The sequence below is a fragment of the Lynx canadensis genome, chromosome A2, assembly GCF_007474595.2.
Source record: "Lynx canadensis isolate LIC74 chromosome A2, mLynCan4.pri.v2, whole genome shotgun sequence".
Taxonomy (NCBI): Eukaryota; Metazoa; Chordata; class Mammalia; order Carnivora; family Felidae; genus Lynx; species Lynx canadensis.
In genome coordinates, this window is record NC_044304.2 from 77,174,954 (window position 1) to 77,195,816 (window position 20,863).

Below are 20,863 nucleotides of genomic sequence, written 5' to 3' on the forward strand. Positions count from 1 at the left end.
GCCTCATTACTTCTTACCTGTCCCACTTTGCTTCCTCCTTTCCACCTTCTTGGAGAGCTGTTTGTAATTGTCTTTGTAGCTCTTTTTCTCACAGTCTTCAGCCACTGTGTTTCAGATTTTCATAAGGTTGTGGTGTGTTTAAAAATCTGCTGATACTGAAGTACATAAGGCATCAGGCAAAGAGTATTTAAGAACTTTAAATTAAGGTGTTTAAAAGCACCTTCGGAAAAAAGAAAAGGACCTTTTGGTTTGGCAAAACTGTAAAAGAGTAATCAATATCTTACCACTTTTTTTTAAATGATGCTATTGTTCTTGGGTTATACTTTTCCTTTTGTATTTAAGCTCATTTATCACACACTATCCTATGAAATTGATAGGATCAGATTATCTCATTTTAGAAATAACAACAGGGAGAAATGAAAGCAGGGAGAAAGTAACTCATTTATACAGCACCACTCTTGTCCTAAACTAAGATGTGAGACTTCCACTCAGCCTTTGCAGTAAGGAACCAAGCCTGAGATGGGACCAGTAAAGCAGAGGCATAGTATATTAGCACCAGGGTTTTGGTTCTAGAATAGAAAGAAACACCCAGAAAAATAGGAAACACAGTAATTATTATATTGACCTTTTTTCCTCAAGGGAGATTAATCTTGGCCTACAATCTAACATGGGGTTGGTCTTAGAAAAGACTGTTGAGTCCTAGAGTTGATGTTGCAACTGGAAAGGTTTATTGAAGTGCCTGATGGATGCTCCTTTACGTGAGGGCTTAAAAACAACAGATTTTCATCAAGTGTTATTACACAGAGGTTGTACCTAAAAGCAAGGTAGGTAAGTTGCCTTAATAAATTCTTGTTGACTCTTCTGATCTTCTGATAGGAGCACCGAGGTTTCCTGGTATTGTCTCTGGTTTACTTTTCTTTTTTTTTTCTTTTGACTTTTTTTTAATATAAACATTTTATTGAGATATAATTCACATACCATACAATTCACCCATTAAAGTGTACAATTTAGTATATTCACAGAGTTGTGTAACCATTATCACAAGCAATCTTAGGACATGATCAGAAAGAAACCCCTCAGAAAGAAACCCCATGACTATTAACAGTTAACCTCCCCCCTAGTTCCCTCCCCCTTGCCCCCCCCCCCCCCCCCCCCGCTACTAGCCTCCAGCCCAATCCCCAGGGCTTCTAACCGTTAATCTTCTTTCTGTCTCTATAGATTTACCAAATCTGGATATTTAATATAAATGGTCTTTTGTAACTGGCTTCTTTGACATAAACTTAGCATAGTGTTTGCAATGTTCATCCATGTTGTAGCATATATCAGTACTTCGTTGTTTTTTGTTGCTGAATAATATTCCATTGTACATTTTAATTCATTCATTCATCAATTGGTGAGTCGTGGGTTGTTGCTAATTTTTGCTTATTATGAGTAATGCTACTATGAACATTTGGTACTAGTTTTTATATGGATATAGGTTTTCATTTCTCTTGGTATATACCTGAGTGGAATTGCTGGGTCAAATGGTAACTTGATGTTCAGTCTTTGGAGGAACCGCCAGACTTTTCCAAAGCAGCTGAGCCATTTTCCATTCCCACCAGCAGTGTATGAGGGTTCCAATTTCTCCACATCTTCACCAGCCTCATTATTCTCTTTTTGATTATTGCCATCCTACTGGGTGGGAAGTGGTCTTTCATTGTGGGTTTGATTTACATTTCCTGATGGCTAATGTTATTAAGCATCTTTTTGTGTGCTTATTGACTGTTTAAAATTTTCCCTGGAGAAATGTCTATTCATATCCTTCGTCCATTCACAGACTGGATTCTCAATGCTAGTCCGTTGATCTATATGTCTGTCCTTATGCCAGTAACACATGGTTTTCATTAACTGTACATTTGTGGTAAGTTTAGAAATCAGGAAATCCTCCAACCATGTTCTTCCTTTTTGAAATTGTTTCAGTTATTCTGGGTCCTTTGCATGTCCATATTAGGATCAGCCTGTCAATTTCTACAACAAAGCCAGCTGGGATTTTGATGAAGATTGTGTTGATTCTGTGATCAGTTTGGGGAGTATCGCCATCTTAACAATACTGTCTTCTGGTCCATGTATATGGATGTGTCTATGTTTATCTAGATCTCCTTTAATTTCTTTCAACAATGTTTTGTAGTTTTCAGAGTATAAGTTTGCCCTTCTTAGTTAAATTTATTCCTAAGTATTTTATTCTTTTGTGTGTTATTGTAAATGGAATTTTTTCTTTATTTCATTTTCAGACTGTTCCTTGCAAGTGTATAGAAATACAACTGGATTTTGTACATTTGATTCACTTTTGATCTAAAGTAACACTTATACTGGCAACAGAAAACAGTTATAAAAAATACTGTTTGTTCTAAATAGATTGTGCTAATGAAATAGCACATTATAGCCCAAGAAGTGTCTCTGTTTCATCCTGAGGACTGAAATATGTCATCAAAAAGCAGTTGCATAATGCAGAGGCATTTAAGCATATCCTATCTATCCCATAGATGGCTTTTGGTGCTTAAGTATACCTCCCGGAACAGGTATTGTCTATACCAATAGCATTGTCTATTTCTATATGTACTTAATTTTCTCTGGCAACAGCTAATAATTAACTAAGTACCAGCACCCTAATTCTCTTCCTTCTAGTTTTGACTCAGATGTCAGTTCCTCAGGAGGTCTTTCCTGACCCATCTATGTGTGGTTGTCCTCCTGCAAATACTGCTAACACATCACCTAGTTTATTTTCTTAATCACACTTATTACAGTCTGTAATTATCTCATTTGTTTATTGTCTGCCCTCATTATACAGTGTAAGTCCATGAGAAAAGGGATTTTCCCTGTATTTCCTCATGAAAGAATTTTTTTTTTCAACGTTTATTTATTTTTGGGACAGAGAGAGACACAGCATGAACGGGGGACGGGCAGAGAGAGAGGGAGACACAGAATTGGAAGCAGGCTCCAGGCTCTGAGCCATCAGCCCAGAGCCTGACGCGGGGCTCGAACTCACGGACCGCGAGATCGTGACCTGGCTGAAGTCGGCCGCTTAACCGACTGCGCCACCCAGGCGCCCCATGAAAGAATTTTTTTAAATTATTTATTTTAGAGAGAGGGAGGGTGAGAGAGAGAGAGAGAGAGAGAGCAAGGGAGGGGCAGAGAGAGAGGGAGACCCAGAATCCGAAGCAGGCTCCAGGCTCTGAGCTGCCAGCACAGAGCCTGACGCAGGGCTCAAACCCATGAACCGTGATATCATGACCTGAGCCGAAGTCGGACGCTTAATCAACTGAGCCACCCAGGTGCCCCATCACTAAAGAATTTCTAATGACTAACACACACTAATTTTTGGTGCACACGGGAATAAACATATTTCTAACTACAAAAGCATAGCACAGATAACTACTAAACATGCAAAGCGATAAACAAGTGGCACTGACATTGCACTTGTGTATGCTTTTGATGTACACCCGGAAGAACTGTAGAGATATGAATAAGATGGGTCAGAAGACTCATTAGCTAAGTGCCTCAAGTCCTCACATGAGCCTCAAAGCTGGGTTCAAAGTTGGCCTTTCTACAAAAAAATGATCAGTTAGTACCTACGATGGACCTTCAGAGTTGCCCTTCAATAGTTGGGCTCTTGGATGTTAGATCTGCAAGTGTCCATGACATATTTTATGGCTGTCTCAGGAAAGTTCGTGGGAGGATTTTCTTTTAACCTGAGTACATTTAGATTCTAGTAATTCTAGTTGTCCCAATATAATTCATGTGATTATTTAGTCCAATTAGTTAGGCATCCTGAAATCTTTAATTCTATTCTGCAGTTTCTATATCCAGATTTGTGTAAATTCAAAATATTCTCAAGTCAATTGATGTACTTGGTGAAGACAAAGTATTATAAGCATTCAAAATATGCCCTACATATTTCACCAAGATAAATATAACATTTTTAGAGAGTTCCAGGAAACTTGAGGAAAAGGAAATGCTGTGTTAGTTACCAATCAACAGTGTATTTCACTTGTTATTTGCAGAAATAGAGGGTTGAATTTAAATGGCAGGCCCACTAACAAAATGATAAGCCTTTATTGAGTTTTGCAGGTGAGCTGATGGTAGTTCTTATTCACACAAAGCCTATGTCAATTTGGATTTCTAGCTCCTTTTTCCTTCTAAGAAGAGCAAAGGCCAGGAAGGATAAGAATCATTCATCAGTGATCAACATTTGAAGAACTTGAGCTCTTGTGGTATAAAACATTTAGAAGGCCAGGCGATTCAAGAAAATTTCTCCCATCTAATATTTTATTCAGATTAATTAGGGAACATGATATTGCCCTAAATGTGAGCCAGAAGAAAATACAGGTGGGAGACTTAATTACCCTTTCTCTGAAGGAATCGTGTGTTATTAATTCTGAATTCCAAAGATTTCACAAGGTGTCTGGCACATAAATGATAGTCATATTGAAAGAGAAAGTACATTATCTTGAAAGTAGATTGGGTACTTCTGGCCGTGACCTCACGGCATCTTAAGTGCTGAGGATGACTTCAAGTGGAAATGGGGGCGCTGTTTTGGAGGCCTTGCCAGGGAGTCCAGAGTAGGTGCTGTTCTAGCTAATGTTTTTTCCTCTTGCCTATACAAGACTGGTCAATGTTATAATTGCACTGCCTGTCCTGATCTATTAAATAGAATCATGCAGTCTCTTCCATATCTTAGAATGATACCCCTTTCCTGGTGTGATTTGTTTGATTTTCATCTGCTCTATTGATGTTGGACATGGGGGAGGATCTTGAAACCCAGATATTGAACTGATGCCTTAAAATGTTAAGGGTTCCCAAGGAAGAAATAAAGTAGACCTCCCAAGATAAGCATCCCTAAATTAGAGACAAAAGTCAAAGAGGCAGGCTGATTTCTTTCTGATAACAGCCCTGGTTGTTATGGAGATGGGAGGGGGGAGGAAACAGGAGGATGGTGAAATGTTGCAGTGGAAGAAAGGGTTACTTATATAAGCTGGTGGCTTATAATATATCCCTTTAAGCTAGGCAGGAATCATGCTCAACCTAGCTCCCATGGCTCTTTGGGAATCGAGGTATTAGTAATTTCCTAAAATTCTTCAAGCCTGATTGTTCTTTTTTTTGGTAACCTTACCCCAAAACTCTAAAAGGTCACAGCTATTGATAAAGGCCCTGGGACTGATCCATCACTCATTCTGATACACACTATGGGACTTTCTCCATTTCCCTTTGATAAGCTAATGCTTGCAAATGCTTTTAAAATATGCCAAAAGCCACCTGGGCATATTTTTCTAATAGAACCAGGTAGTAAAGAGAGACTTGATACTAAATAACTGTAAGCAAAATAAGCCCAACCATTGCTCATAGAGCTGAAGAGCCCTCACCTTGACCTTTTAATGAATAGCAGGGGGCAGCCGGCAGGAAAGAATCCCCAGGCAGCAGCACCTGCTTCTTGAGAAGGTGCATGTGCAAGGTTCTTTAGAAAAAGGTTTCCAGGGAAACCATATAACTTCTATTCTGTTTTCTTAAATGTATTAAGCACTAAACGTGCCTGCGAATGCTTGGAGTTCTCATTTGAAGTCAGGAGCTGCTGAAGAAGAGTGTTTTCATGAAACACACCTACATAGCCAGAAATCATTTTTATGCTTCCTTCACTAAATGTCAGCTGCATACTCAGCTGGGGAGAATTAAGTGACCTGGGTTCATCTGTGGGGTGAAAGATAGGGAAGATTAACTCCAGTTGCTTGAATTGCTTTTCTTCCCTGTTATTATGATGGTTACTAATAAATGATAGTAATGTTCAGATTCAGCAGCTGTGTCTTACCAGTTAGATCTTATGTACATTAGACCATGTAGAAAATGTTAATACCATAGAATGTCTTTCTGTATATTGTTTAATATGTAAAGAAATATTCAAGCAAGAAAAATCACAGAAAACTTGGCCGAAGTGTTTCTACACCTACGTATTGCCTTTCATGGCCAAAGACCTTCAGACATTTGTGTGTTACCCTGCCCCTGTTTCCAGCGTGGTGGGGGGTGGAGGGGTGGGTCCTGGCAGCCATGTTTTCACCAAGTGGCCCCGCCTCCCTGATCACAACTGATTGGCCTAGAGGTGGACAAGCTGAGCCAATCATAACCTTCAGTGTGGTTTAATTGGAACATGAAGATGCTGGAGGTTTAAATTAGATGTTCCTACGAGAGGGGGGATGAGACGTGGCCATTTAGCGACCTGCTCCACCCCGGCGAGGAGAGGGGGGTACGCAAGGAGAGACAGTCAAGCACACAGAGGAGAAAGGTAAGGCAGAGGGAGGGAGGGAAGGAGAGAGATTGGAAAGACTTTTTTTTTTTTGTTTTTTTTGTTTTTTTTGTTTTTTTTGGAAAGACTTTTAATGTTTTTCAGTTCCTGTTTCTTTGGGAAGCTTGGATATACTTCTTGATCCAAGGTTTTATGAGACAGATTTATATCCTTAAAATAAACCCCACCTCGTTCCTAAGTTAGACTGGTTTTCTGTTACTTCCAATTAAAAGGCCTGTCATAGAACACCCAGCTTTGCTAGAATCAGCATTTACCACATTTCTTTCCATGGTCTGGGGGTGCGGGTTTTTGGTCTTGTCATTTCTGACTGCCTGGGTGCTGTGGTAGATGTCCTTTTGGCAGTATCACAAGGATGCTGACCTCCCACACTGGCCATTTAAGAGGTGGGTGTGTGGCTTTAGTCACACTCTTCACACTGGGTGTGGCTGGGTGATCTGCACAGAAATGCTGCTTCACACTCATGTGATGGGTTCTGGTGGGAGTGTCAGGGAGGCTTTTTATAGAACTGACACCAACGGAGCAGGCTGACCAGACAGGGACTAGAATTGAGGAGATTCAGGATTGTCCCTGGGAGGGAGAGCTCTGGGCAGAGAGGGACTTTTTGGTACAAAAACACCAAATAGTAGATATGGAAGGAACCCTAGGCAGAGTCCAGCTCTACCTCTTTGTCTAGATGAGAATCTTGTTGCCCAGGGAGGCTGATTGGTTTGCCCTGGAGTGGAGCCTGGACTCCCCACCTCCAGCACAGTGTTCTTTCCACATCCCCATTCTGCCACTAGCACTTTCTTAATGAAAAGAGTATTTAGAATCCTGTGTAAGGGAGGAAAAAAATTCTCTGTCCTCTGAGTGTCTCCAGCTGGGCCTGGAATTAAAATGATATAAGCAGATTAACAGGTGAAATGCATACACATTTTATTAAATTTTTTTCATGTACATGGAGGGCTTCACAAGAGAATGAGGACCCAAAGAAGTGACCAGAACAGAAAGCTTTTATACCTTTTAGATAAGGAGATGAGGGGCACCGGGGTGGCTCAGTCAGTTAAGCATCTGACTCTTGATTTTGGCTCAGGTCGTGATCTCATGGTTTGTGAGTTCGAGCCCCACATTGGGCTCTTCTCTGATGGCTCAGAGCCTGCTTGCAATTCTCTCTCTCCCCCTCTATCTCTGCCCCTCCCTTGCTCATGTTCTACTCTCTCTCTCTTAAAATAAATAAAACATTAAAAAAATTTTTTTAAAGGGAAATGATGATACATTTGGGAACAAATGACAAGGCAAAGGGTTTTGGGTTGGGGGCAGTAAATTGTAGGGCAGTTCCTAAGAGATATATTGGTGAGGGAAGCTAGTGGAAGATGAGTTATTTTAGTATATTTGTAGAGGTCCATTTCGGTGATGATTCCAAGTCTCTGGTGATAAGGATGTGCTTCTCTTCCTGACATAAAGAGGGCACCTCTCTCATGGAAGCTTGTATAGAAAAGGGGAGGCCAGAGCATTCATGCATCTGCTGTTTCTTAAGTGCTTTCAGTTCCAAATAAACAATAAGCCAAAGTGGTATCTTTGGAGTGGCATGTTCTGAACTCCTTCCCTGGGCTCTTCTCTTATGCATTGTATTTGGAATATACATAAGAAAGTACTGATATGACATATATGCCTAAGGATTTTTATGGCCCTTGTAATGAAATTAGATATTTATTTTATTTTTAAGGCAAATTGAAGAAAAATATGAGTCCCTAGGTAATGAGAATGAGTTTTTTTTCCAGTAGATTTGTATGTATGCCGTTTGTCTAACTTCAACCCAAGCTGTCTTAGCCTGTGTTTGTGCTCACAGCACATAAGCCATGTAACATGCCAGGGTCACCTGAACTTATTTCTCATGGGTAGAAACATGATGAAATCTAAGTTTTGTCTTTGTGTCACAGGACCCCATTGATGACACCTAAGATTTCCACACTTCTTAAAACTTTTCTCCCTTGACCCTTAAATATTCCTTGTGAGGTTATGAACAACTGCTGTGTTCATGTCATGCCTGTGATGTCTTTCCTGGTTCACACCATTTGATCTCTTGACTAGCCTACTGCAGGGCCTTTCTGGCTTCTGGGGGAACACCTCTACCTCATTGGCCCCCAAAGACTGTCTCTAGAATTCCTTTTTTTTATTTTGCACAGTTTTTTTTCCCCAGATTTGCACCCATTTCTGTTTCTTTTGAAAACAGCACTTGGATTTTCTGTTGAGGACTCACTCCCCCTTCAGTGAATAGAGTTTGGGTTGGGCTGATGCATGGGCACTACATTGCCCTGGCCCTGGCATTTATGATGGTAATGGGCGATCTAGATTATCCAGTAAGTTTCAGCCACCAGACTCTTGAAGAGAAACCCTCTTGTCTCACAGAAGGCCCTAAGCCGCTGGGATGTAAATCATAAGCTGTTGATGAGTAACTTTGCTACAGTGTGGAGAGAATCCCCTTGAGAAAGGAGTCAAGAAGGGGAAGGTAGTGCTGAGAGATGATATCATTTATTCTTTGGCACCAGCTGAGCCTGAAGCCAGATGTACCTCTTTTCTTTCCAGTTGAGTGAACCAATACATTCTGTTTCACTGAAGCCAATTTGAATTGGGTTTCAGTCACTAGCAACCTAAAGCATGCTGGCTAATGAATGGCCGGATTGCTCTTGTCCTTAAAAGGTAATCATGCTTTCCTATTACACGCAGAATGTATGTCATAAATCCAACCTCTTTTTGGTTTCAAGGCTTTTTATGATCTTCCCCCATTTTAGCCTTTGCTTCCCACTCTCTTGCCATCCAGCTGACACTTCCGTTGTGGTGCTGTAGCTAGCATTTCTTGACGTACCTTACATTTTTACACCTCACTTTTTGTCTCTGCTGCTCCTACCCTCACCCCATCTGGAATGCTTTTACCCACATGGTGAGATCCTATTTATTCCTCAAAACCACACTCAAATGTTCCCTTCATTAGAAAGCCTTTTCTGGTCCCTTAGTCAGAATTAATTTTTGGCGCCTTTCTATTTTCTCCACTCTTTACATATACCCCTAATACAACACGTCACAGCCTGCCTTGCCTCTCTAGTTAAGAGGTCATCTTTGCATCCTCGTCTTTGCTCCCAAGCCTATAACACAGCAGGTGGCCATTGGTTATGATGCTCCCTCATGGGTTTTCCTGACAGTCAAGTGTGACTGTGCCTGCTCCGTCCACCAGATGGTGCTTGACTTATTTTTGTTTCCTGGGTGATCCCAGGAGGGCGGAATGCCAGGCACACAGCGGATGCTGAATAAAGGTCTGATAGATATGATGGACTTGGTCTCACTTTGAAATGCTCTTACATGTTTATCAGTGATTTTCATGTAGATTTTGGTGATACTGAACCCATTTGAAAGTCCAGTTTCAGTGAAGGGCCATAATGGCTGGTAAGAGAGTGGCAGCTCCCAGCCTGGACTGACTTCCCTTCTTAGAGTTTCCATTTGGTTTGATGATTGCTGTTGAACTTGTATCTTTGAATAAACTGGAAGGTAGGAGGGAGAGAATGAGAAGAAAAATGTGGGAATGCCACTTTATAAAACATAGTTCAGTGGGAGCTCCCCTTCTTTCCTCCTCCTCTTCCCTCCTCCTCTCCCCTCCTCCTTCCCCTCCCCCTCTGCTCCTCCTTCCCCCTCCTCCTTCCCCTCCCCCTCTGCTCCCTCCTCCCCCCTCCTCCTCCCCCTCTTCCTCCTTCTCCCTCTCCCCCTCTTCCTCCTCCTCCTCTTCCTCTTCTTCCTCCTTGCTGGGGTACTTGAGCACAGCTCTAAGATCCATGAAAAAACAAGCTTATATTTAAAAAGTGAGATATCTACATATGTATGTAAAACATGCATGGGTATTAGTTATGTCTTTGTATTTATATGTATATGTCAAACTTTTTGGTCTACAGGTTCCCCAACAAGGCTGAAAGTAACAGACTTTATACACATGGATTGTTCTTGGATTAGTGGATGCAGCTGCTGTTTACAAATCCTGGTGATGTTTATGACTCTGCTGTTTTTAGATTCAACTAGCATTGCCAAGCAGCTACTCTGTGCCAGGCACTGTGCTAAGTTCATTCACATATATTAATTCTTTTGTCTTTTTTAATCCTTAAAACAACTCTGAAATCTATTAGTTATCTATTGCTACACAATAAATTACTCTAAAACTTTGTGGCTTAAAACCGAAACATTTATTATCTCATGGCCTCCGTATCAGGAATCCAGGCATGGCTTAGCTGAGTCCTCTGGCTCTGGATCTCTCACAAGACTTGACTTGAAAAGACACTTTTCCCAGTTCATTTATGTGGTTGGTGGCAGAATTCACTCCGTTTCTTACCGTGGGCCAGAGGCCTCCCTGGATTCCTTGCCATGTAGATCTCTCCAGAGAATGGCTCACAACATGGTGGGTGGCTTCGTCAAACTGCAAAGGTGGGAAAGAGCAAGCTAGAAATGCCAGTATGATGAAACTCCTAGGCTTTTAGAACCCAATCTTGAAAGTGATGTTGCATCATCTTTGCTATATTTTATTTGTTAGAAGCAACTCACTAGACCCAGTTCATACTCATGGGGAAAGAATCCCACAGGGGTGTAACATCAGGAGTCAGAGATCATAGGGGACCATACTGGAGGTCTACCTACCACAGATAGTTTAATTCCCATTTTACAGATGAGAAAATTGAGATGCCATTAGAAAAAACAAAGATGATATATACATACACATATATGGATTGATGAAAATTCATGTCTTTGGGTAGTATTTCTCAGGTGCAGATTGGTACATATTTTCAGCCTTCTTATTGCTTTGACATTCCCTACCAACCCACAGAATCTGCCTCTGTGTCTTATAGAACCTTGTTATGCAAAGTGTGGTTTGGGGACCAGAAGCATCGGCTTCCCCTGGAAGCTTGTTGGAGAGACAGAACCCCAGGCCCTGTCCTACACTATGGAATCAGAATATGTATCCCTAGTGATTTATGTGCACGTTAGGAGACACGCTGCTCTAGAAGGTCTCTTTTCTAGATTCTCTGATGACTTCAGGGGTTCCTGTGTTTGTCTGTCTGTTGGCACTGCTAGTTGCTTGCCCTTCGGCAGCAGTGGGGAATATTACAATCTACCGCTGCACTATTTCAAAACCAGAGGAAATGAAAGCTCCTTGTCATCTATTATCTTATATAAACAACAAGGTAAGAGTAATAATGGGTCTTTCTCAATAATCTAAGACAGAACAGGAGCCATGGGCATGCATTGTCACAGACAGCAGACAAAAGTGAAAGTTGGCATTTGACTGTAGAGTGAACCATAGCAAACCTGTCCAGCAAATGAACCTCCCTAAATTATATTTTATTTAGGCAATCTAGATGAATCTCCAAAATATCATACTATGTGAACAAAAGACCACATATTGCATGATTCCATTTATATGCAGTTCTAGAAAAGGCAAAACTATAGTGACAGAAAGCATTTCAGTGAAGACATGGGAAGAAATTTACTACATGCAGGCCTGAGGGAGCTTTTTGGTGATGGGGCCGTGCTGGATCTTGGCTGTGGTGATAGATGGATATATGGGTGTGACGTGTGTCAAACTTATCACATGATACATTTAAATGGCTGAATTGTATTTTATATAAATTAACTTTCCATAAAGTTCACAGGGAGGGGGAAAGTGAATAGGAGTTAATGGCCTTGTCAATTGGTTCCAGGCCCTCTAACTTTCCTTAGGCCCAGACAGAACCCACGGATAACGTACACTGATTAGATTAACTGGTCCGAGAAGGATGTTGTTTAAAAGATTTCCTTGGTATCTGATGTTGACATAGAGTGGAAATTATTTCTCCTTTGAAGTCATACTGGGAGGATGTCATATTTATAAAGTCATTAAGATTTCCATCATTTACTTCTAGAAGTCATTCCAAGGATAATGCCTTAGAACTTTTGATTTCTTGAGATTCTTCAGCCTTCCTTGAAAAGGAGCACGGAAACAATGGCTTTTGTTTATTGAGCAAAGACTCCAGACATTCCAGTTAATGCTTCACTTTCATTATTTATTTAAAAACATTTTTTTAATGTTTGTTTATTTTTGAGAGAGAGAGAGAGACAAACAGAGCGAGAACAAGGGAGGGACAAAGAGAGAGGGAGACACAGAATCTGAAGCAGGCTCCAGGCTCTGAGCTGTCAGCACAGAGCCTGATGTGGGCTCTAACTCATGAACTGCGAGATCATGACCTGAGCCAAAGTCAGTCACTTAACTGATTGAGCCGCCCAGACACCCCTCACTTTCACGATTTCATTTAATCTGCACAGCAGTTCTGTGAAAGAGGTACCACTCTCTACCCAGTTTATGGAGGAGAGAGCTGAAGCTTAGCAAGATTAGACAACTCTTTCAGGTGGACAGTTTGTACTGAATTTGGAATGATCAAATGCCGGAGCCACCGATCTACCCTCTTTCCTGCCTCACCTACTCTGAACTGCTACTGTGGCATCTGGCTGACTTTAAAGTGGATTATCCCCCAGTTACTGGCTTATGGTCCACTCTGCATCCACAGCCACACACACTCACCCTGGCTTTCCACTAGGGTATCTCAAGTCTCAGACTCCTTTAAATCTGTATAGGTTAAAGGAGTCAAACTCCTCTACCAGTTGAAAACCTACAGAATGTGCTTTGCCATGATAAACAATTACTGCCTAAGCAAGGGGTTGCTTCAAAATTGAGAAATTAGTGGGGCACTGGGGTGGCTCAGTCAGTTAAGCGGCTGACTCTTGATTTCAGCTCAGGTCATGATCTCACAGTTCATGAGTTTGAGCCCTGCATCAGGCTCCATGCTGACAGTGTGGAGCCTGCTTGGATTCTCTCTCCCACTCCCTCTCCCTCTTCTTCTCCCTCTCCCTCCCCACCCCCGCCCTTCCCTGCCTCTCTCTCCTCCCCTCTCTCTAAATAAATAAATAAACATTAAAAAAAAATTAAAAATACAGAGAAATTGTCTCTTCTGGTTTCTAGAGCCATGGATTGGGGAAAGAGAGCCAGGGAGAACTCAGGGATTTGGCAGTGGTTTGTGGCCACAGGATTTTCCCAGTGGAGACTCTGGTAATTTTGTAGAACAGGTGTTTGGCGATGATACAAAGAAAGGCATGGGGTGGGGGTGCTAGGGACCAGTATGGCTTTGGCTGCCATATACATCCGGTAATGGGAGGTTCTGTTCAGCCACAACCCTGCATGTGGCTGGAAATGGTGGGGGTCATGGTGGGCACATCTCTGAAGAGAATAGGGACCCATTTTAACACTTAAGTGTAATCAGAAGAATTCTGAGTTTGATTCTCTGCGTATAAAACTTGTCAGGGGACTGGCCACCCACTACGAGATACAGAGGGGCTGCAGGTAAATTCTATGTTCCTTTTTACGTCCCTGTCTCCATCATATCCTCCAAATTGAATGACCGGTGCATTATAAACCCAGACTCAGAGCCCAGCTCCCAGAAGGAAAACATCATACCAAAGCCACAGGCAGTGAGATTTAATTTGTACTAATGAGTGAATGCATAGAAAAAATTCTGGCACTCCCCGAGAAGTGAAAATGAGGTGCTTTGCACCTCCAAGGGGGACGTCATGTGTGAGCTAGAGAGCTCAGTGTAGAAGATTTGCAGAGCTGACAAGAGCTGGCCCGGGCAAGGCATCCCTTACTGACTAAACAGACAGCATCCTTGGAGGCCTCTCTTCTCTAAAAGCATTATCATTTTAGGGGATGGATCAGGCTGGCATTAGTGTACCAAAGATCACAACCAGGTAGGGTTGAGTAAGACAGGAAACTTTGACACGGTCATTTGTATGCCAGAAAGTTCTGACAACAGCTTGGCCGTCACTCCTTGACAACTGCTGACTTCATGGGTTTTTTTTTCCCTTAGAGAAACAAAATTTTCTGAGCTTTTAGTGAGGCTTGATGTAAGCTAAAGGATATGATTATCGTGTAGACTGTATTGTTTTCCCAAAATTAAAATACTATTTTTCCCTTTTTAAAAAATTCAAAAATATAGCATCAAGTTTCCCAAAACCCGAGAGAAAAAAAAAATAAATGTAGGGTAAAAAAAATCACAATTGACAGTTTGGTGTGAATATATTCTCCCAGCCTTTTAATGTTGCTATAAGCTTACATTTTTACTTGAATATGACTGTACTGCAACACTGACCTGGTAACCACCTTGTTTCACTCAATTATGTCATAGATCTACGTGGATGTTAATACATTTTCATCTACCTTATCTTTTCAGGGGTTTCATTGTACTCCATTGTATGAATGTGATTTAATTAACCAATCCCCTATTGAGGGACTGTTAGGCCATTTCCAATTTTGGGTTGTATTATAAAGAATATTGGTAACTGGTTTTGTCTGTAAGTCTTTGCACACTTGTCGGATAGTTTCTAAAGGATAAATTCTTGGATGTGAACTTGCTGGGTAGGAGAATAGACATCCTCTTTTTCTTTTGTTTTTTTTAAGTTGATTTATTGGGGCTCCTGGGTGGCTCAGTCAGTTAACCCTCATACTCTTGATTTCAGCTTAGGTCGTGATCTCATAGTTCCTGAGATCAAGCCCCACATCGGGCTCCCCGCTGTCTTTGCCCATACCCAGCTCACTCTCCTGTGTGTGAGTCGGGGAGGAGATGAGCAAGAGAGAGAGAGAAAGAGAAAATCCCAAGCAGGCTCCACACTCGGCATGGAGCGTCTAGATCATGATTGAAAGATCATGACGTGAGCTGATATCAAGAGTCAGATGCTTGGGGCGCCTGGGTGGTGCAGTCGGTTAAGCGTCCAACTCTTGATCTGGGCTCAGGTCATGATCTCACAGTTTGTGAGTTCAAGCCCTGCAGCGGGCTCTCACTGATGTTGCAGAGCCTGCTTGGAATTCTGTCTCTACTTCTCTCTGACCCTATCCCGTTTGTGTGCTCTCTCTCTGTCTCCAAAAAAAAAAAAGTCAGATGCTCAACAGACTGAGCCACCCCAATATCTTCTTAATTTTGATAAAATGTGACAAAATGCCATGCATAAATTTTATCAACTTGCTCTGTTTTCAACAGTGTGCTAGAGTATTCTTTCTTCCAAATTATCACCAACTCTCAGTATTACCAATCTTTCCTAATCTGATGGTGAAAAGACACTTAAATTATCTTAATTTGCATTTGCTTCATCAGCAGTGATTTGGGGTTCTTGTGATATGGTTATTGGCCACATGTATTTTTTTGGTGAATTCAACATTTTCTGATAAGGTATTCATTTTTTACTTATTGAATTATTACAGCTTTTTATATATTAAGTATATTAGCACTTTGTCACATATTTTGCACTCAATTAAGTCTTTTTGGTAACAGTAGAAAGCATCAAACAGGTTTACTTACATAAACTCTGTCTGCTCCTCCAAAAAGAAACCCCCACAAAACTGATGATGGTCGACACTCTATTAATTTCCTAGGGATGTCATAACAAAATATCACACACTGGGTGACTCAAAACAGTAGAAATTTATTCTTTCACAGTTCTAGAGGCTAGACATCTGCAAGTGTTGGCAGGGCCATGCTCCCTTCAAGCTTCTAGGGTGGGACCCTTCCTTGCTTCTTCCGGCATCTGGTACCCCAGGTGTCCGTTGGCTGGTAGACACTATCTCTACCTCTATCACATTCTTTTTCCTTTTGAGTATGCCAGACATATTGAATCAGGGCTCACCATCATGACCTCACCTTAACTCTATTACATCTATAGAACCTAATTCAAATAGAATTACATTTACAGGGACCAAGGGTGAGGACTTCATCTTTTTGGGAGGACACAATTTGACCCACAAGACACAACCATTATGAGGTGTCTGCTATTGCCAGCAAACTATAAACCTTTTAAGGACTGAGGCTGGGTCGATTTTGTTCCACATTCTAATACCCAGTCCTCAGCACACAGTCTAGTAGGGCGGTGGGCACTCCATAAAGATATTTTTTCTTTCTTCTTTTTTTAATGTTTATTTATTTATTCTGAGAGAGAGAGAGAGAGGGAGAGACAGCAAGGGGGGGAAGGGCAGAGAGAAAATCCCAAGCAGGCTCCATGCTATCAGCACAGAGCCCAATGCGGGGCTTTAACTCAAACTGTGAGATCATGACCTGAGCCCATGTCAGGAGTCAGACTGACTGAGCCAGCCAGGCACCATACTCCATAAAGATTTGTTAAGGAATCTGACTTTCAGGAATATCTGGACTTTCAGACATTAAAAGACGTGTACAGAGAATACAAGGCGTCGATTCTTTAATTTGAATTTACATTCAACGATTGTAATTGAAATGCAAATACAAGTGGGGATAGCTGGACTGTCCAGAAGAGGAAATATCTCTTGACTTTCTGAATGAGCGCCTTTGCCAAGGTGTGTGCTTTAGGCTCCCCTGGCATCTGTCCTAAAAATGAGTCCTTGCAAATATGCAGACAAGCACACAGATAAGAACCAGATTAATTGACCAGAATTATTAGGTTGGGTAAAACAGATATAAGATGGCAGAGTCCTTAAAAATCCAAAAACTTTTTTCTTCATGTTGTAAAATATAACTGACAATTTATTTCATAGCCATGGCAAATAGAGCCTGGTTTGCCAAACGCCAGAACTTGCTCCAGAAATATACTTTCTAAATTATTTTTTGGCCCATATCAAAAAAATAATTTCCATTTACCTAGGATTCCCAGCCTCCAAATTATCCCACAGAATTCCCATATCTAACCTTTCTTTAATTTTTTTTTTACGTTTATTTATTTTTGAGGGACAGAGGGAGACAGAGCACAAGTGGGGGAGGGGCAGAGAGAGAAAGACACAGAATCTGAAGCAGGCTCCAAGCTCTGAGCTGTCAGCACAGAGCCCGATGCGGGGCTCAAACTCACAAACCGCAAGATCATGAACTGGGCCGAAGTTGGATGCCCAACCGACTGAGCCACCCAGGTGCCCTTCTGGTCTTTCTTTAAAAAATGATTCATCTCCTATAAATATATATAGTTAATAAAGTTACCTTTTTAAAAGTCAAGAGTCTTCTCTAGGAATTTCTATATTTTATCTACGAGGTCTCCACTCCCTCATACTTCCACTAAAGGTAGTTAAATGGGGTCATATGGGGCTAGGTCTCGAACATCTGCTTTGCTGTCCTTTTAGTGGCCATTGTTCCAGGCCTAAATCAATGGGCCAGTGTTTTACGTCCAAATGTACAGCCACAGAAATGAGGTATTTTAATTAGAACATAAACAGCATTTCGATCTGGGCACTTTATCTGAACTCATACAGATGGAGTCCAAATGCAAAATTGAGCATCAAAGCCATTATTCAGATCTGTACAGCGCCAGCTTCACAGGCTTGTGACCTGTGCAGTGACTCATGGTCAGAAGTTCCTGTGCTTGGTTTCATGCTCTGCTGTTGCTCTCTTGAACTTCTTAATAATTTTTGAATGGCAGGCCCCACATTTTCATTTTGTACTGGGCTCTGCAAATCATGTATCCAGTCCTGGACATACATGAAAGCTGCTTTTACCCAAATCATCTGACCTGTAATCTCTGTTTTCATCTGGCAGTGAAGACAGAGTTGTGGGTAGTTCCCCCAAATCTCCTCCCAGGAGGAGATGACCTGAACTCTAGAACGTTTTCAAAGGTCTAAAAGCTGTGGGTCATGTGATTCACTGTAAATAATGAACGGAAGAGGCACACAGAAGTAATTTTTGTCTGTAAGTCTAAAGAGTTAAAGTTCTACCTTCACTGAAATACAGAAGAATCAGGCCCAATGTGTTGTGTGTCAGCATAACAAAAGAACTTGTCCATCTGAAAATAGGTATGCCCATGTGCCAGCAAGCTAAATATAAATACATTCCTCTAACTCTTCTATCAAGACGATTATTTCAGCAATTCAAATAAAAAGCAGAATCTGTGCAAGGGCCAGCTCAGCTATTTCTTATAAGAATAATGACTACATCTTCTCAATTAGAAAGCATCATCCTTCCTGTTCTTGTTCAGAAGAATGGTGGGGAATAGTTGTAAAAATGTCATACAACATCTATCTTCCATCAATGCATTCATTAATGCGTTGCAGGGCATGGTCTTCCGTACCGGGGGATGGAGTAGTTTTGAAAGAACGAGCTGTCAAGGAAGAGTTCTTTCTAGACACCTTATGAAGCAGGGGAAAGGCTCAGCCGGCAAGGAAGCAGTGTTACCCATACCTTCAAAGGCCTTTTGCATATACAAAAAAAAAAAAAAAAAAAGTTCAGGCTACACCAAAGGTATCTATTTAGAAAAGTTTTAACTTAAATACCTATTTATATCTGATTGTGTTTAAACACAGAGATGGTTAACAGTTATTTCTAGGTAAAGTATTAACTATAGGTAATTTAGAAATATTTTATAAATAATTTAACAATCTTTCTCTAAGGTTAAACAACACTTCCAATAAATAGCAAGCTATTTAGGAGATGAACATGGTTTTTAAAGAAACCATTTCAATTTTTAGGAAATCTGAAGAATGTGTCAGAGTTTAAAAGTCCTTTAAACTGAGAGATGAACAGGGCAAGTAGTGTTCTTGCTAATATGAAATACTGTTCAGATACCAAATACCTTCTTCCATTAAAAAAAAAAAAGAATAAAAATTCTTAGACCAAAATGTAAAATTAAGGTGTGTGAAAACAAATCCACATTTCCTAGAATGTCCTCTTTAATAATATACTTAAAAAAAAAACTCCACCAAACATTTTTACAAATAAGTACATAAAATTCCAGTAACCCTAGGGGAGAAATTGCTTTTCAACTAAGTTTTGAATTCTAGGGTAGATGCATTCTTGAGGACTTCACAACTTGGGTAAAGAGTTGTGGGAGGGTAACAGTTAAGGAAGAAAGGAGGCAGGGAGGAGGATGTAAAGGTGAAAAATGAGTCCCTTTAGTTTCTTCCTGTTTCCATGCTGGAGAAGGCTGTAGTAGCTGGAATTGGCAATCTGCTCTTGGGCCAAGTTAAGATGAATGGTCTCCTCTCTGTTCTTCCTCTTCGTAACCCTGAAGCAGACCAGCAGAGAAGTGCCAGGGCACAAAGGTTCAGATTTTCCATTGTATGTTTGTGCATCTCAGCTGTACACTGTACAAGAACCTAATTACAAAAGACACTGAAAAGACCAACTCGCCTTCCTTTGCTTTTAGCAAATCGCTATCATCTACAGACATGGAGGGGGATGTTTGGAAGTGTCCTTTAGGGAATGAGACAGAGGTTACGATTACGTCTTTTTCTCTAAAGAGGTTGAGGAGCACAAGAATGACCCAAATTGAGAGTATACGCAGATGAAAAGAGATGTCACCAATTATTCCCAATTTCCAGAGGCACTTGATAATAAGACAGTCAAACCAGCAGGCACAATGAAGAAATAGTTTGTTTAAACTTAGAATGTTCTCCAACATCACTGAAGCAAATGAGGAAAAACAAACCTGCATACAAGCCTAAAACTGAACATTATTTAAACAAACCGACATGCCAGTGTTTTTCTCCAGTAAAGGGTTCAACCAGCAACAGAGCTGCATTTCTGAAGTGCCAGCTTTCATAATGTCCTGTCCATCAGTCCAAGTTCAATGATGGACATGCTGACTTAAAGCTTTAGAACACTCACTTGTTTTTAATTCTAGCCCAAAGAATTAGGCTGAATGTTTCTCCCCTTGTTTGATGCCCAGAACAAGATGCAGGAACCAGTTAAACTGCACGGTCCATCCTTTGTCTCTACACACTTCGATCTGATCAAGAAAATACTTCTTAGCATCCTCCTCACTTTTCCCCACTGTTAGGGCATCCCGAATATATTCAATATCTTCTTTGCTTGTTAACTGGGGCATTCCTGTCATCAGCATCATGGAGAAGAGGATGATCAGCAGGTTTGTGTGATGACGAAGGGCGAGGTAAGCCTTAACGCAGACGTCCTGGATAAAGGGAAAGAAAGTACAGTTATGTTGATGCGGTAACTAAGTAGGGTGATGACTGCCCAGGGATCCTGGAATTTACATAGCATTATCCTGTCCATGAGAGGAAGCTACCACCAACAGGGCAGATCCTCTTTCTCAGATGGAGGGTTTGATGAGAACATATGCTATTTCCATACCCTAGGAAGCACATTAGTGTAATCGCCCATGTCCAGGGTGTGCTCGGGGAAAACTGGTTGATACGGTACATTTCATCTTTTTTCTAATTTTTTTTTTCAACGTTTATTTATTTTTGGGACAGAGAGAGAGAGACAGAGCATGAACGGGCAAGGGGCAGAGAGAGAGGGAGACACAGAATCGGAAACAGGCTCCAGGCTCTGAGCCATCAGCCCAGAGCCCGACGCGGGGCTCGAACTCACGACCGCGAGATCGTGACCTGGCTGAAGTCGGACGCTTAACCGACTGCGCCACCCAGGCGCCCCGATTTCATCTTTTTTCTTACTCTACCTTTCACATCAGTTTCTCTCCTAGGAAACTGAAGGTAGAAATTTCTGTACTCTCTTTAAAGAAATGAGTCAGTTT

The 20,863-nt window shown here is 41.2% G+C and overlaps 1 protein-coding gene and 1 long non-coding RNA gene across 2 annotated transcripts in view; one reads left to right on the forward strand and one right to left on the reverse strand.

The window, feature by feature from the left end:
• LOC115508780 overlaps positions 1 to 20,863 on the forward strand; it is a 291,964-nt gene that overhangs the window by 70,434 nt on the left and 200,667 nt on the right. The gene's annotated exons all lie outside the window — the stretch shown is intronic.
• The window catches only part of PIK3CG (phosphatidylinositol-4,5-bisphosphate 3-kinase catalytic subunit gamma), a 33,845-nt gene continuing 32,001 nt past the window's right edge, over positions 19,020 to 20,863 (reverse strand). The window contains 1 exon segment of the mRNA XM_030307778.1: positions 19,020 to 20,281. Coding sequence (XP_030163638.1) covers positions 20,003 to 20,281 — 279 coding nt within the window. The 3' untranslated portion in view covers positions 19,020 to 20,002.